The sequence below is a fragment of the Terrapene carolina genome, unplaced genomic scaffold, assembly GCF_002925995.2.
Source record: "Terrapene carolina triunguis isolate 2854851 unplaced genomic scaffold, T_m_triunguis-2.0 Scaffold629, whole genome shotgun sequence".
In the NCBI taxonomy this organism is placed as follows: Eukaryota; Metazoa; Chordata; order Testudines; family Emydidae; genus Terrapene; species Terrapene triunguis.
In genome coordinates, this window is record NW_020664980.1 from 16107301 (window position 1) to 16124778 (window position 17478).

Consider the following 17478-nt stretch of genomic DNA (forward strand, 5'->3'; position numbering starts at 1 on the left):
AGTTGCAGTGTGCTGAGCTTCAGCCCAGAGCTGCAGCTTCTCTTCTCAGTCCTCTTCCTCGTGTTCGTCTTGGGGGGAGAGAACGAATGAGGAGAGAGGACTCCTGGATGATGGACAGCTCCCAGGGGATGGGCTGCGTGAGCCCGCTAGTTCATGTGGTGGTGATTTGTCATTTGCCGGGGCCATGAAAATCCAGCTGACTTTGCTGTGACAACGGCCAGGGCTTTGTTCACCCGAAAGGCTCCGCCTTCCAGCTCTCTTGATGGCTAAAGCAGGGCGGGCGGCGGGGTTTTCAAGCTCCTGCCGCTGACTGGGTCCCTGTCCTTGCTCTTTAAGGAGACGGCTGGTAGCAGCAGGGGCTTTGCAAAGCTGGAGGGGTCTCTGCTGGAATTGCTGCAGTGTCTGGACACCTACCCCCAGCCCTCGTTCTGTTTGCAGTGGTATTTACAGATTTCGGGAATTGCCTTGGGGCAGGACTCTGTATTGGAATGGTTCCCTTTGGCGTTCCTGTGCAGTTCTCCCTTGTGACTGTCCAGAGTGCTGCTGGGTTCTGGGCCCTTGCTGGGATTGTTGGTGCTGGTGGTAATGCCTGGGTTGTATCACAATGCCACCCCCTCAGGAAGATCATGAAGCCCCGGGGACAATAGATGTCACGTGCCCCCCCTGAAAATCCTGCCTTTGTTCCTCTCTCTCAGCGCACTTTGACTACCAGTACGGCTACCGGAAATTCGACAGCTCGGACGGCTCGCGCACCCAGAAGTACGCCAGTAACATCACCTACTACTTCGATAACGTCAGCAGCACGGAGCTGTACAGCGTGGATCAGGAGCTGCTCAAGGACTACATCAAGCGGCAGATGTAAGTGCTTCCCCTGGCGGCTGGGAGCGTCCCTAGCCAACAGAGCCAGGGACTGGGATTTGTCCTCTCTTGCCGTGGTGTAACGTGGGGCAGAGAAGCTCTGTGAGCCCGCACGGGGGCTGAAATCGGCTCAAAACGTGGTACCCGACTTACCTGAGATACTCAATAGACGCTGCCTCAGGAGGGAACGCAGCCACGTTCTTGCCACAGCCTGGCAGTCGATGCTTCTGTTTGCCATGGAGTTGCCGAAACCAGAAGGGTGTGGCTAGGGCATGGGACTGACTCCAGACCTGGGCTCAGTTCCCTGCTCTGCCAGAGACTCCCTTGAACAAGGCTCTTGACTCTCAGTCCCTCAATTCCCCACCTGTAAACTGGGTCTCTTGCCCACCCATGATCTTTGTTTAGATGATAAACTCGGTGGGGCAGGGACTCTGTGCACAGAACCTAGTCTGACGGGACCCCTGGCTGAGTTGGGGCCCTCAGGTACCCTGGGATACAAGCAAGAGCGAACAGTCTGGCTGTGAGCAGGCCGGGTTGCAGGTGCAGGACTCTGGCTGTCAAGGCGAGGGGGCAGCGAAGTACAGGGGTGATGCCTTTCCTCGGGTCCAGCCCTCTTTTAGGGAGATGCATGAACTGATACGCCCCTCAGAGCTGAGCCACTACTGGAGAGTCACGTAACTTCCCTGGCAGGGATTGCGCTTGAGCTCTGCTTTGCCCAGCGCCGCTAACGAGCTGCTCCTCATGTGGCTGGCGGCCACACAGGGCAGCTTCCAGCATCTCGCTGCGGTCCCAGGGCACCTGCTGTCACAGGAAAGGCTGGAACTCCCAGCGGGAGGGGGCTCGTGGGGTCTGCGGTGCCTGAACAAGGCGGTGATAGTCTGCATCTCCCTCCTTTGCTGCCGGTGCTCCGTGCAGAGAGTACTACTTCAGCGTGGACAACCTGGAGCGGGACTTCTTCCTGCGGCGCAAGATGGACACGGAAGGCTTCCTCCCCATCACCTTGATTGCCAGCTTCCACCGGGTGCAGGCCCTGACCACGGACGTCGGCCTCATCGTCAAGGTGAGGGCTCCTGACGGGGTCGCCTCTGGGAACGGGCTGGTCCGCGCGGCTCCCGGGCAAAGCTCAGCTCCGCCCGCTCCCCTCCTGTCCGGTCCCCAATTCTCTCAAACCCAGCTTTCCCGCTGACCTCCGGGAAGATGCTGAGGCAGTTGGGGGACTTGCCCAAGGTGAGGCCAAGCAAGTCGGACTTCCTGCCTTGCCCCACTGGGTGGAACCTCCGGGTACATGAGCCAATGGGAGCATGTTGCTCCCTCCCCGGCGCAGACGCCGGGGTTCTGTCTCCATCTCCCTGCAAAGGCAGCCTTAGCCTCCAGGCTGGGGTACACGGGTGCCCCTCGAGGGGCGTCTCTGAATTAACACCGCTTGGGGGGCTTGGTCTCCAGGCTCTGAAGGACAGCAAGGTGGTGGAGATTGTGGACCAGAAGATCAGGAGAAAGGAGCAGCCAGAAAAATGGCCTCTCCCTGGCCCCCCCATGGCGGACTACACGCAGACTGACTTCTCTCAGCTCATCAACTGCCCCGAGTTCGTCCCCCGGCAGAGCTTCCAAAAGGAAACAGGTGAGAGGGGCGCGTCGGGGTGCGTGTGTAACTGTGTGGGGGAAGCTATCTAGTGCCATCACCAATTCATGGCATTAATAGCGGGTGGATGGTTTTTTTTGGTAATTTGTCCCGTTGAGACCCTGACTCTCCCGGGAAGGGTCCTAGTGAAGATGGAGGAGGGGCCAAGCACCTGAGACCCTTTGGGCTGAGACTTCTCAGGGCTGTCTAAACTCAATGGAGAATGAATGTCCAGATTCCCTTTTCAAATCTCCGGCCTTTCCATCTAGACATGACAAACTATGGAGAATATGACATACGGAGCAATCCTGCATTGGCAAGAGGGTTCCCTTTAGCAGGCCTTTCCTTGCTACAAGGCCTTTCCCTTCTCTGGACTTGGTGTTTGCTGCTGCGGCAGCTTTCTCTGGGACTTTCCTTCCAGGTTTTTTTGAGAATAAGACCCTTGAAGGCGCGCAAGCTCATGCTACTTGCCCTGGGGCCGTCCTTTCCTGCGTGGGTGGGTGGACGCGCAAACACTTACATACCATGTATAAAACCCTTGTCTGTCCCGAAACTTATCTAGAATCTGCGCCCGGCTCTCCCCGCTCTGCCAGCCCTGTGGCGACTAAGACGGAGGAGGTCAGCAACCTGAAGACGATGCCCAAAGGCCTGTCTGCCAGCTTACCGGACTTGGATTCAGAGACGTGGATTGAAGTGAAGAAGAGGCCTCGGCCTTCCCCAGCCAGACCCAAGGTACTTTGTGGCCTGTGTGGCTCTCCCCCCGTAGCCGGCTGAACTGCGAATCGCCACCGGGTGGGAACGGAGCTGGGCAGTGTCTGGGAACTGGCTGGGTTTTGCTGGCAGTTGTCTGGCCAGCTCTCGCAATGAGTCAGGTGCAGGTTTAGTACTGGACTGGCTTCTGGGGCATGACTCCCATGGGTGGCTTCCCTGTTCTCTCTTGCCCCCATCCCGTTCAGCCTTGAGGGCATGGAGTCACTGCCTGATGTGAGCCGTTCCTGGCTGAACGTGGGCCGTCAGCTTCGTGTGGCCTAGAGGAAAAAGCAGTGAGCTGAAGGTGGGCCTGTTCTTTCAGCGGCACAGAGCTTGCTGCCTTTAGGACAGCCGGGTCACTCCATGTGCTGTGCTGAGTCAGCACCAGGGTCTTGCTGGACCAGTATTCACTATACATGTGCAGTTCTCCCTGGCTCCTGACCTGAAAACCCAGCGGGTCTCGCGGGGTCTGTTCTCCCAGAGTCCTAGCTGCATCCCCCAGGGCCTCCAGCTCCTCCTCTCCTCCGTTTGCCTTTAGAAAGTGGAGGAGTCGAAGGCACCGCAGAAACAGAAGGACCAAGACGAGCCTGAGGAGCTGGACTTCCTGTTTGACGAGGAAATGGAGCAGATAGACGGCCGTAAGAACACCTTCACCGACTGGTCGGACGAGGACTCCGACTACGAGATCGACGACAGGGACGTGAACAAGATCCTGATTGTGACGCAGACGCCCCCTTACCTGCGCCGGCACCCCGGGGGGGATCGCACAGGCAATCACACCTCCAGGGCGAAAATGAGCTCTGAGCTAGCCAAGGTCATCAATGATGGGCTGTATTACTACGAGCAGGACCTGTGGACGGAGCAATTTGAGCCTGAATACTCGCAGATCAAGGTGAGAGCTAGAACCTGTGTCCCAGTGTGCGTCTGGGTGACCCTACCCCTGGCTTAGTTAATCCAGTGCGAACCGAACGTGGGACACGCTCTCACTTCAGTTTGGGTAGCTGGCTTCTTTCACTTGGACTTAAACCTCTTCCTAACCAGCTTATGCTAAACGAAATAAACCTGGTTCAGACGGAAACAGGCTCGACCGTGCTGTCTCTTGCACTGGTTGAAAATCAGTGCGGCTCTGCACAGATGAGCCCTGAGACAGGAGCGGGCGAGGGCATCGCATGGTGCTCATGAAAGGCATCCAGCCGACAGTGCTGGATCTGGGAATCCTACCCGCCAAACAGGGTCACAGGGAGCGGCATGGCTAGCTTCGGCCCCGAGCATGCTCCGGAGAGCCCTCTCCGGCTCCTTTTCATCCCACAGTAGCACGACACCTGGGAGGGAAAATGGCTTTAGTTAGAGTGATGGGTGCAGTTGGCCAGGAGCCAGCCAGCCACACCAGTTCCTCGTCCCTTCCTGCCACTTGGACCATATCTCCCCCTTCCTTTCTCAACCTGCAGCAGATCTGTGCTCCTCGCCATCTCCCCCAAAACTGCCTCATTTCCTCCCCGCTTCACCTCTGTTCTCACCGTGTCCCGTCCTCGCTCCTTTGGGCTGCTCCCACTGTCTGCTCATGTAGCCTCCTGTACTTGACTGTCCTTGACCTTATCGGCCAATCGCTCCATAAAACTCTTTCCCATCTCCTGTTCTGTCTTCCTCCTCGTGCGCCAGTGGCCTGCACCTTGGAGTCTGTTTCAGGCTTTGTAGAGCATCATATCATCTCTGGCGGTGTGTAAGCCTTTCTAGGGCTTGCCCTCCAGGCGTGCTAGGGGCCTGGCAGCCAGGAACTCTGGGCCGTGGAAACGAGATTGGAAGCCGATGTGACAGTACCGCCTGCAAGCTGCAGCTGGTAAAGTCAGGGTGATGTTGCTGAAGGAGAGGCAGCTAGACGCTGGGAAGGGAGGGACTGAGGAGAGCAAGCTGCAAAGTGCTTCTGCTTCTCTGTGAAGGCTGAGGAGATGACACCACCCTGCAGGGGAGCAGGGGCAGTACTGTTAGCTGTCAGAGACGCCCCACACTCGTCTCTCCATGCACGCGGGAACCAGGTTAGGATCATTCCACCCCCAAAAAATTCCTGCGTGGAGGCTGCGCTGCTCAGAAGTCAGGAGGTGCCAGTTTAAAGCGGCCCCTTATGCCTATGCGTTGTGGTCGCATTTTTAATTTCAGGATCATACCGCGTCTCTGGTAATACAATACTGGTTACAGTGCTTTTCAATGACCCCTTCCCCCCACCCCCCACACGTAGCCTCTGCTCTGTTGCTGGGTCCTTACTCTGTTTTCATTGCCACGACGACCTGTCGCATCTCCAGAGACTCAGGCTTTTTATAGGTGGTCTCTGTTCTCTCTGAAGTGCCACGTCCTGGGCAGCCGATTCCAAGACTTTCTCTTGAGCACAACCGTTGAGGGAGCGAAAGCTAGGTGGGCTGCGAAGGCGGGTAGCCACTACACGAAGGGGGTCTGTTTCTCACTCGGGTTAGCTAACCAGGATTAAAATAGCAGGGAAGACCCTGGAACTTGGCTTTTGACTCAAGTCAGGCCTTGTCTATGCTACAAAATTAAGTTGCCTTAAGTTAGGTCGCCGTACGGCCGCCGCAGTAATGACTGCGGTGGTTCATGTTCACACTACACCCCCTCTGGTGGTGCTGCGCATTCTCCCCATTAGCACTTCCACCAACTTAACTGTGTGGGGCACTGACCGCTGGAGCCTCCTTGCCCCAGGGCTCCAGCTGTGATCCCCACGCGGGCTGACAGCCAACAGGAGATGTAAGCAACACAGTGTCTACACGGACGCTGCCTCGCCCAAACGACATCACCCTTAGCAGGACCCCTCTCGCGGAGGTGGAGTTACCAGGTCAGTATAGTGAGCGACTTACATCGGCGGGAGCAACACCGTAGTGTTGTCACTGATAGAGGTAGGTTGGTGTAAGCTGCTTTATGTCGACCTGACTGTAGTGTAGACCAGGCCGTAGCAATTCAAGTTCAACCCAGGCTCCCCTGTGGGCTTGACTTGGAGTTAAAAGCCAAGGTATCATGTCTTCGCTGCTGTTTTGACCCAAGTTACCTCACTCGGGATAAGAACACGCTCTCCCCAACCCCTGAGAAGGCCTTAGACTGCAGTGTGTTGTAGAAGAACAGTTTTACTGAGTGCCGTGGACGTCTGTGGTGGTTCCCCAGGCATACGCGGAGCCGTGCTTGGTACTACACCGTGACGGGGAAATACAGCTGTCCCATGGGGGGCAAATTGAAGCTGAGAATGAGGAGGCGGAAGTGGGCGGGGGTGAGGAGGAGAGGGCCTGAGGGAGGTGCTGTTTGGGAAGCCATAGGCAGATTCACATAGTAAGTGGGCAGCGAGTGGTGTGTGGAGGGGGACACCTGGGTGTCTGCTTGGGAGCACTCAGAGCCTGTGTAAGTACCTCAAGAGAGGAGAGGGGCTGGGGGGGTGAAGAAGGCGCTGAAGGCCTGGGGGAGGCTGGTCCCTGAACGACCTTGGAGCCCAAGGGAGCTGTAAGACATTCTAGAGGTGACAGAAGTAGGTGAGTGTGAAAGGAGCAGGAAGGGGGTGGTGATGCCGGTGTCTTCTAGCACTTTCATGTATTTATCCTCACATCACCCCCAAGAGGGTAGGGAAGCGTTGGTATGGTCCCCATTGCACTGAAGCACAGAGAGGCTTAAGTGCCTTGCTCAAGGTCACCAGGAAGTGTCCGGAGCTGGGAATCAAACAGCTTGATTTGAGGTGAGCCACAGATGAAGTGTCTGCTCAGGGCCAGCGTGGAACCCCAGAGGAGGCTCTCGGCTGAAGCGGGATGAACCGTCCTGTCGCGGGCAGGGCAGTTGGGCTGGCTACTCATCCTCTTTATCTCTAAATGCAGCAAGAAGTTGAGAACTTCAAGAAGGTGAATATGATCAGCCGGGAGCAGTTCGATACTCTGACTCCAGAGCCCCCTGTCGATCCAAACCAGGAAGTCCCCCCTGGACCCCCCAGATTCCAGCAAGGTAAGAGACGCGGTATTAAGGACGTATTTGTGTCGCTTACTTCTGGCCCTGGAGAATAAAGCTGGCTGTTTCTGCTCCAGGGCCTGAAATCTGGAGAGATGGGGCCGGCAGGGCCGGCTTTAGGAACTGCGGGGCCCGATTCGAATACCCGGCGGCGGTCTGGGTCTTCGGCGCGGGGTCCTTCACTCGCTCCGGGTCTTCCGTGGCACTGAAGGACCCCCCCGCCGCTGAAATGCCGCCGAAGACCCGGACCGCCGCCGGGCGAGTAAAAGAAATGAAAAAGGCGCCCAAGGCGCGGGGCCCAATTCCAGGGAATCGGCCTAAAGCCGGCCCTGGGTGCCGGTGGCATTGTGCTGCCGTTAGCACGTTTGCCGAATGAGCCTTACCTGATGTCCCTAGGTGATGGGAAGTGTTCCCATAGCTGGAGCCTGATCTGCCTGGGGAGAGCCGGGTGTCTTTGACCTGGCAGCTGTCCCTGGGGGGAGCTCCTGGAGTGACTCTGTTGAGCAGGGGAGGGAGGCAGGGTGTCTTGGTGCTGTGGGTAATGAGCTGGGACCCATCCCCTGCCGGCCGAGCAGCTGGAGCACCTGGAACGGTGGCCTCGGTCATGCTGTGGCTGGCATGCTGCCGAGCCGGGGATTGGGATAAGGGTGTAGCGTAGTGCTCTAGTGACCCCACCGAGGGGAGGTGTGTGTGTGTGGGGGGGGGGTGCTCGCCAACCGTCCTGCTCGGGGTCCTCTGAACCAGAGGGGCCACTGCCCCATCATCCCGCCCATCACGTCTGCAGCACGAGGCGCTGAAATCGGGAGTGTGCTAGATCACCTCCCAGCAAGCTGCTGCGACCCGGCGTGGAGCTCAGGGCCCCGGGTCCCTCCACGGTTTCCAGCCGCCCAACTCCTCAGGCTGGAGCTGCTCAGGCACTGCTGCTCCCTCAACCAGGAGCAATGTGTCCCCTCCCCTCCGGCTCCCCCTCCCGGCTCCCCCGGGACAGAGGCGGCGCATGCTGCCGAGAATCCCTGCAGGAGTCTACCCGTAGAGGCGTGGTCTAGTGCACCTCCTCCCATCTAGCCCCGCAGCTCGCCCAGAGCGGAGCAGCTCGGGGTCCCGGGAGAGGGGGGAGCTCAAACTCAGGGGTCTCCCAGGCAATGTAGGAGACTCTAACAGGTCTGGCCTGTGGGTCATGCTGCCAGGTGACATCTCTTGCTCCAAGGGAGGTGATTTGCGCAGTCAGACCTACTGGCTGTATCTTTCTTATGAATGAAATGAAGGAATCTGCGTGTGGGACCAGGTTGGTGGTGCAGCTGGTCCAGTGTCCTGGCCGGGGAAGGGGTAGATGCGGTGGGTGGGTGGGTGGGTGGGTGTGTGTGTGTGTGTGTGTGTGTGTGTGTGTGACAGTGAGTGACGGGGCGCTCACTTGGAAGGGGGTTCTCCCTGGTCCCAGCTGGTGAGACGCTGCTGCTGCTTCTCTGTAGCAGGAGATCGACAGAACCATAGAGCCCTGGTCCCATACCTGCATGTGCTCTTCTTAGCCCCACGTGGTTCTTCCCAGCTTTCCACCCGAGGCAGCTGCAGCTTAGTCGTAGCAGCCTCATCCCTGGTGCTTGGTGTTATCTTTCTGGAGGCGCTCGGTGAAAGGTCAGAACTGCCGGCTGCTCCTCCAGGCGCAGGGGACAGCCGCTTGCGTGTCTGGTCCATCTCCTGAACAGGCTTTGGAGGGAGAGATATCTCTGCTACGCGGTTCCAAGTACAACCCGTGGGGCCCCTTCCCCTCAGCCAGAGCTCGGTGTGAGCTGGTTTCTGGGGGCTGTTCCCATCCCCCGCTCCTTCCTGCAGTTCCTACCGACGCTTTGGCCAATAAGCTATTCGGAGTCCCGGAGCCTTCAACCATCGCCCGATCTCTGCCAACCACTGTGCCAGAATCGCCCAACTATCGCAACGCCAGGACGCCCCGGACCCCTCGCACGCCTCAGCTGAAAGACCCAACGCAGACGCCCCGGTTCTACCCAGTAGTGAAGGAGGGCAGGACGATAGATGCCAAGGTGAGATGTCCTGGGGGGCTCAGGCTGCGTGTGTGGGTGACGGTGCTTTCAGCTACCCAGGAGGGGTTTGGGACTCCTGCTTCCTGTCTGGGGTGGCCGCAGGAGTGGGGGGGAGGGAGAAGGGGTCAACCCAGGAGAAAAGACACTTACGCCGCTGTCTCTTGCAGACCCCCCGGAAGAGGAAGACACGGCACAGTTCGAACCCCCCCATGGAATGCCACGTGGGCTGGGTGATGGATTCCCGGGAGCACAGGCCTCGCACTGCCTCCATCAGGTATTCAGAAGGGCAGAGGAGGATGGGAAGGGGCCAGAGACAGATCCGTAGAGCTGACGACCAAGGAGCCGTCTGCCCCTCGTGCAGCCCCAGCGCCCTCTGGCCCGAGAAGCAGGGCGGTCAGCCGGGTTAGAGGACTCTTCCCTCTGTAGCCCGCTCGTCCAGCAGAGCTGCCTCTGCAGGAGGGTTGGTGACGGGGTTGGGGCTCCATTTAAAGGGAAGGAAGAGAACTGTCCCCTGTCTGTGTGACACAGACAGCAGAGCAGCTAAACGCATGTGGGAAGCTAAACCAACCTGCGCTCGTGTCAGAGGGGCCCATTCACGTGGCCCATGACTCTGCAGCTCCGAATCGTGTCTGATTTCTGTAGTGTTCTGGGTGTGCACGAAGACCGGGAGGGCCCTGGCCTGAGGAGTTCGTGCACCAGCCCCTCCCCAGGCCATCCCCTGTATGATCAGGTAGCAGGATGCTGCAGGCCCTGTGCAAACCACACGCATCTTGCTTTCCTCTTGCCGTGCTGTCCTGCCCTTGGGGTGCGCCCCCTCTCGCTCGGCTGCAGCCCCTGATCCCACGAGTGATGCTGTGGCTCGGGCTTGCACCTGGTGGTGCCCAAAGGAAGGAAAGGGGGTTTGATTGGTGTGTCTTGTGCTCAGCTCCAGCCCCTCAGAAGGAACCCCTGCTGTCGGGAGCTACGGCTGCACCCCTCAGTCGCTGCCCAAGTTCCAGCATCCTTCCCACGAGCTGCTCAAGGAGAACGGCTTCACGCAACATGTGTATCACAAGTACCGTCGGCGCTGCCTTAATGGTGGGTTGGGGGAGGCCCCGCGGAGCTCGCACCAGGGCTGCCGGAGCTCTCGCTCTGTCTAGCAGAGGGTGGGGGCACCCCCTCTGCAGCCACACACCTTAGCTACGTGGGTCACGGGTGAGCATATCGTCCTGCTGCTGTGCTCTCTGCACTGGTACAATAGACTCCGCTGCTGCCTAAGCCAGGGCAGGGACATGGAACGGACAAGCCAAACATAACCCTCCTTGACCCTGCATTGTAAACTAAGGGGGGCTCTTGGTTACCGGTAGCTAGCATCCTGTCTCCATGCACGCAGAGAGAACTGACTTTGTGGAACTTACCCAACTGGCAGCACAGTCAACCTGTGGAACTCCTTGCCAGGGGATATTGTGAAGGCCAAAACTATAACCGGGTTCAAAAAAGAACTAGATAAATTCATGGAGGATAGGTCCATCAATGGCTATTAGCCAGGATGGGCAGGGATGGTTTGCCAGAAGCTAGGATGGTTTGCCAGAAGCTGGGAATGGATGACGGGATGGATCACTTGATTGCTTGTTCTGTTCATTCCCTCTGGGGCACCTGTCATTGGCCACTGTCGGAAGACAGGACGCTGGGCTAAATGGTCCGTTGGTCTGACCCAGTATGGCCATTCTTAAGTGGGGGATTACATTTAGGGCTGGATGCCCTTGTAAGCTTATCCAGGGCATCTTACCACTTCATCCATATGCCCCTGCTCCTGAACACGCTCTCCAAGGCAGGGGTATTCTACCCGTTAGTCTGGAACCCAAAGTAATTGCCTTCCTTCTCCCCCAAACAGAGCGGAAACGACTGGGCATCGGTCAGTCCCAGGAGATGAACACGCTCTTCCGGTTCTGGTCGTTTTTCCTCCGAGATCACTTTAACAAGAAAATGTACGAGGAATTCAAGCAGCTGGCACTGGAAGATGGGAAGGAGGGATACAGGTAGGGCAGTGGCTGATGTGGGTATGAGCACCTGTGCTGTGAGTTGGGATGGGTGGCTGCATTCACTTTAAGGGGTGAGAGAGCATGAGTGGGGTGGGCCCATCCTGGGGCTGGGCTGGTCTTAGAGCAGAGAGAGCGGGTGTGACCTTGGGGAAGGAACGGGGGAGACGCTCACACGCCACCTCACACAGAAGCAGGGTATTAACTGTGGTGTGTCCCTCGGGAGTGTTCCCAGCCCTGAGAGATGGTGTCATTCCCTGTTGACATGGGGCTGGGTCCAGGAGCCCTGCTCTGACTTAGGCTTCTCACACGAGCTGCTGTGTTCTGCAGGTACGGCCTGGAGTGCCTTTTCAGATACTACAGCTACGGGCTGGAGAAGAAATTCCGGCCGGACATATTTAAGGATTTCCAAGAAGAAACCATCAAGGATTATGAAGCTGGTAGGTGGTTCCTTCAGCAGCTCCTTGAATCTTATCATCCAGCCCTGCTCTCTGTGACTGGCTGTCCAGGGGCTTCCTCTGGGAAGTCCGGCCGTGCTCCGGGTTTACTGTGGTAATGGCGACGGCTGTGACCGTCCAAGGGCTGTGCGGAGTAGAGCACATTGGGCCCGGAGTCACTGTGGGTTCTGGCTGTTCGGGACACAGAGGTGGCTGAGGGGCCTGGTGCTGGGAAGGTTGATGGAAATAGGCCATAGTAGATGTTCTCCAGATTCACTCTTCTTGTGGGACCAGGTCCTCCAGTGTTTCTCTTGAGGGCTTGCAGTGGCCCAACCCACCGACTGAACAGGACACCCTGCACCCAGAGCTGTCACCCAGTAGTGAGAGGGATCCTCTCCTCTCCCATGGTTCAGCCATGCCGGCTTTGCTGTGCTCACAGCCTCTGCTGGCCTAGGGAGTGACAGGCCAAGGTGGCCTGTGTGTGGGAAGCAGGCAGCCCCTCCTCTGCGACTTCATGTCAAGATACAGTCTTGGGCCGCGCCAGGCCCAAAGGGTCTATTGAGGAGTCTCCGCACCCGATGAGGTGGTGCCACGTGGTTACAGGCAATCCTCTGCGTGTCCTTGGCGGAAGTCCAGGGTATCCGTGAGCCTCTGAGAGGCCCGTTCGCATGGTGTCCGTGTTCGACCGGGGCGGGTGGAGAGTGCTCGTTAGGCTCTGGGGGGCCCTTCGTGGACAGCTCTGACGTCTGTAGCTTTGTCTCTCGTAACAGGGCAGCTCTATGGGCTGGAAAAGTTTTGGGCCTACTTAAAATATTCCAAAGCCAAAAATCTGGACATCGATCGCAAGCTGCAAGAATACCTCAGCAAGTTCAGGCGCCTCGAGGACTTCCGAGTGGACGTGAGTAGGCGCTACGGTTGATCACTCTCCCCTCCTGCCCCCCCCCCAGCTCTCTGCTCTTCATCTCTCTTCCTCCCCCCTCCCCACTTCTCCCAGAGCAGGGGCGGTGGGTGGAAATTCAGTCAGAAGCGGGGCCAGGTGTAGCTCAGCAGTGACCCCTACTGTCGTGTTCAGGCCATTGCAGCTGGGTGGGGGAATAAAGACATTCCCCTTGGTTTCTGCGTCGAAGGGCCCCCTGAATACAGGGCTGTTCCTTGGCTACTCGGTCTCCATGGGAATAATATTCAACTTTGATCCCATGTGCTCTTTTGTAGCCGGGCTGCGTGGGGGAGGCCGGGGGACGCTCCCCCACACACTGTGAATAGGTTAAGGTGAGGTGGCATTTTCACCCTAGATCTCTGACAATGAGTCAGTGACTTTAGGAGCAGCTGAGTTTGAGCACAGTCTGATACAGCTCGACAGTCTAAGGGCCGGCAGCACAGGCGTGTGAAGCGTCCCGGGCAGGAGATAGGAGAGAGAATTTCAGATGAACTTTGAAATAAAGGGGGGGCTGGGCAGGAGGCTGCCGCACAGATAGTGTGTGGGTGTTAGAGGCGGGGCAGGACAGAAGAACAGCCAGCCTTAGATAAGGAGAGAGAGGGGGGCCTGCCTGGTATGGTGGAGCCAGGAAAGCCAACCCTGCCCCGCTGGCACGTTACTCGGCTCTCGGGGGTTAGCACAGGCCTCTCCGATAGGAGATCAGTTACCCTTCTGTACCTGCCAGCCCGTTCCCCCACCCAGTGCTCCTGAGGGTTCCAGCTCCGAGAAACAAGGTACCACTAGGTTTGCATATTGGGAGCCAGGTTAAGCCCGTTTGTACAAACATTTACTCTATTAACCCCCCTGTCCCCAGGGAGACAAGTAAGTATTTTTCCTCCCCATTGTGTCCATGATTAAAACATGGCACCAAGTTAGCTGGCTTGCTTGGTGGAGCCAGGTTTGGTAGTCAGAGCTGGCTCCCTGGCCTGCACCGGACCGCTGAACTGTACTCTGCTGAGAGAGGCTGGGCAGAGAGGGGGAACCTTCGCTGGAGGCCCCTATGCCTTCCCTGCATGCGCTTAGGGGATGAATCTGGGCGGCGGTGGGTTGGAACCGTCAGCGTATGTAGAGCAGGCCGCATCCCAGTGGGACCCCGTGTCGGGAAGCGCGAATGATTTGCTCGCTGTCATGACTCAGCGGGAAGCAAAAGCAGCTCGAGCGGCTGCCTCCTGGGGAGAGGAATCAGGATTCTAACAAGAAGGGGAGACCGAAAACTTCCCCCGGCCAAGGATCCGCCTGGGCCTGAAGCCAGTTTGCCCCACAAGAATTCTTCCCTCTGGCTCCCTAATGCAGCTGGAGTGCAGCCCTCCCCCTGAGCACCTGCGTGAGTGGATGGGGAGGCTGGGCTAAGGTTAGCCTCCCCACCCCCCTTGTTCCCTGGGATCCAGGGAGGGCTCTTGCAACCGTCGATGGGGCTTCCCAGGTGACGACAGGTGCAGAACACGGATGCGAGGGGGCGGTGGAGGCAAGACCGTGGCCGTGTGCATGGGGGTGACCTGCTTTGAGGTGGCTGCTCTGATGCCGGGGACGTTTCTCTTTCAGCCACCCATGGGAGAGGAAGGTGGTCACAAGCGATTCCCGTCAACGTCAGGAGGAGATGGAAGGAAGCGCTACCCCTCCCAGTCTTCCAGCAAGCCGGTCAGCCAGTCCCCAGCCAGCCAAGCCCATGCCTCGTCCAGCCAGCCTGCGAGAGAGGATGCCAAAAACCTGAGCCACCATGCCCTTGCCACAGCGGCTGTGGAATCTCAAACACTGGGGAAGTAGAGAAGCTGGAGCTTCTGCTTCCTATTGGGGAAGGGGTGGGTTGGTGGGGAATTTGACTGGGGGAGGGGAGAAGTGCGGTGGGGAGGGACAGAAGGGGAGTCGGATCGTGGGTGTCCAAGAATAGGCTGCTGGGGGAAACTTCAACGCACACGACCTCTCTTGTGGCGGGAAAACAAGACGATCGTAATCCAAAAAGGATCCTTTGCTTGCTGACTGGAGCTGGACCCCCTCCGCCCCCACTTTCATGTCTTAGCTTCTTTCTGGGTGGGTTGGGAAGGGGGAGATATTTTTTTTATTATATATATATCAAGTTTTAAATTATTGATAGAAGTTCGTCTGGATTTACCAAAATCACTCTGCGCTACGCAGCCCCCCCCCCCCCCCCCCCCCTCGGACACGCACCCCTTCAGATCAGCTATGCAGCCTGCTCGGAAAGCTACGAGGTTCCGTGTCGAGTCGGCCTGTGGCACCCCGACGTCCCTGACCCGGCTGACTTCACCCATTCCGAATACAAGGATGCGTTTTAAAAACACAAACCCAACCGATACAGAAAGACTTGATTGTATTTGCCCCTCCTCCTGCCAGCTCCATTTCCCTCCACCCAACTCACCCTTCCATCATGGACAATTGGAAGTCAACCAAAGGACCTTGACCAGGCATCGCGATGGGCTCATTCAACCTTTCTGTGCGAGGACAGCGAGGATGGGATCTGCAGGCTCGTGCAGGAACGCTGACCGCACTAGAAGGAGCTTTCTCTTCCTCTCCCTTTGAAAACCACAAAAAAAAACAAAAACACCCTCTACACAGACTGCTCTCCCTTGGCTTTCTTCCTTGAAAATAATTGTTTAAAAAAAAAAAGAAAAAAAATGTTGCCTTATTGTGGAGTGGGAGTTCTGTGACCCGCCTGACTTCCTCACGTGGCCTCGGGGTGTGGCGTCTGCGTGGGACGAGAGCCCTCGGCCAAGCAGCGGGAGCCCCTCCGTAACCGCCTTCCTTTGGGAGACTCCTGCGGGGAACGGCTGGCGATCTCCCGGGCGACCCGGTTGCATTGACACAGACACCGGAGCTGCTTTCTGCAGCCGAGAGGGACGTTGTACAAACTACGCCGGACGATCCCCCCCTTCCCTTGGAGGTGGGCTGTAGAGCCCACTCCAGAGAGGAAGCGGTGCTGACGCAGCTTAATCTAAGACTTAATAGCCGAAGTAGTTGAAGCCGATGTAATGTATATACTGTTGTAGTGTCCTTCCTGCTACAGCAACTGTCCGTGCTATTGCCTCACTCAGACTTACAGGTGCACTGTCATTTTCTCTCCTCTTCCACCAGTCCAACAAGCAGGGGCAGCGCTGGTGGGGTTATCGGTCTGCTGGGAGGGTAGGAGCCTAGCAGGGAAGGGGACAGCCCCAGTGGCCGGATTTCTCACTGCTAAGGGGGGGCGTGGAGCCGAGAGAAACGTGAATGTCCTGGAGCACGTTAATGCTACGGCCCAGCAGCTGAGGAAAGCGGATACCAAGAAACCCATCTTGGACCAGCGCTGACCCAGGGGGCTGGCTGGGTGGGGATGGTCTCAATTCAGACGGCTGCCTGTGAAATGTGGTCACAGCGCGGGTTTCCCTGTTACAGATGGGTGCATTCAGTCCTCCTCTTTCCCCCCGTTAGGGTGCATGGCAGGCACCACACTGCAGCGGTCGCGGAGCCCTGGGTTTTGCTCGCCCGACCACAGCACCACTCGGCGGTGCAGCATGAGACGGCTTCGGGGAGCACGTGCGTTGGGACTCTCCAGAACACAAGCCGCGCCTGGTGGGATTTGGCCGGGGTGGGGAGCAGACGGGGCTGAGATGGCGCGGAAGGAAGTTGTAGCACGCAAGGCAACCTGTGTCCCGGCAACGAGGCAGTGAGGAATTCAGGCTGGAAGGCGGAGGTGAATTCCCTGGGAGGGGAAGGGGTACTTCCCTTGCTGGTAATATGCTCTGCCTCCATGTGCTCACGCACGTGCTTTGCTGGGTTCTGGGCTGTATCTCCTGTGTGTGTTGGCCTTGCAAGCCAGGGAAGGCCTTGCTCGACGGGTATCGAAAAGAATGTCTGCAGATGCTGCTACCTTGGCCCGCTGCTGTCTGGGCAGCGTAGGACACCCTCCCCCCCCCCGGCTCATTGCTGCCTCATCAGCTTTTAGTGCAATGGCATGTCACCTCTGAGCATCCCACTGATTTAGGGCTGCCTCACGTACTAGGCACCGCTCCTGGCAAGGGGGGTGTCTCTAGGGCTTGCATGCTGCTTAGTAGCTGGGAACCCTGCCCTGTACCGACAGGAGGCCCAGCAGTGCTGCGGGGTTGGAGCGCAGCAGTTGAGAGCAAAGCTGGGTGGGTCAGCCAGAGTTTGTCGCCGTTGGGTATCGGCATTGCCAGAGGTGGGTAGCGAGAGGTCCATGTGCTGCTAATGTGCCCTGTCCAGTGAAAGCAATCAGCTTCTCAGAGGTACACTGCATAAAACAGGGGGGGGGGGGGGGGGGGGGGGGGAGGGGAGAGATGCTGGTTGTTTCAGAGCAGCTTTGGGTGACCCTACAGCCGAGCTGCTGCCGGTAGCTTAGAGCCCAGACAAGGGAACTGAGTGGCTGGTACTTGGTGTTCCCTCAGATCAAGATCCTGATATATTCCGCAGCTAAAGCCCGCTAATGATTTAAACACACAGGCCTGCCCCGAGTCCTTGCCTTATTCTGCTGTGTCTGGGATCGCACAGAGTGCCCGGTTGGCCACGAGAGCCCCAACACGCAGGTGCAGCGCGATCGCGTGTCAGCCCTGATTTTCAGCCTTGACTTTGAATTTCCCTAGTCTTGTGAGCTGGAGCCAGACCCTCCCTCTGGCAGGCGTGTTGGGATTTAGATGGGGGTGGTAGGGAAAAGCCAGGAGGGTATTGAGCAGTGACTGCGGAGACACAGCTGTCTTACTGGGGGGCATGGTCTCTTTGTTACCCATTGTTTGCATCTGAACAACTCAAACCAGAAATTAGGAAAAGTGGGCTCGCCTTGAGGAGTGGTTGCTTG

General features: G+C 57.8%; 1 protein-coding gene across 1 annotated transcript in view; it reads left to right on the plus strand.

Annotated features, from left to right (window-relative positions):
* Positions 1-14478, plus strand: part of LOC112116611 (la-related protein 1) — a 71660-nt gene extending 57182 nt beyond the window's left edge. The window contains exons 7-19 of the mRNA XM_026659493.2: positions 696-858; positions 1774-1918; positions 2302-2476; positions 3039-3208; positions 3765-4118; positions 7084-7207; positions 9041-9246; positions 9414-9520; positions 10172-10323; positions 11120-11264; positions 11595-11704; positions 12472-12599; positions 14220-14478. Coding sequence (XP_026515278.2) covers positions 696-858; positions 1774-1918; positions 2302-2476; positions 3039-3208; positions 3765-4118; positions 7084-7207; positions 9041-9246; positions 9414-9520; positions 10172-10323; positions 11120-11264; positions 11595-11704; positions 12472-12599; positions 14220-14441 — 2201 coding nt within the window. The 3' untranslated portion in view covers positions 14442-14478. The remainder of the gene's footprint in view (positions 1-695; positions 859-1773; positions 1919-2301; positions 2477-3038; positions 3209-3764; positions 4119-7083; positions 7208-9040; positions 9247-9413; positions 9521-10171; positions 10324-11119; positions 11265-11594; positions 11705-12471; positions 12600-14219) is intronic.
* The last annotated feature ends 3000 nt before the right edge of the window (positions 14479-17478 follow it).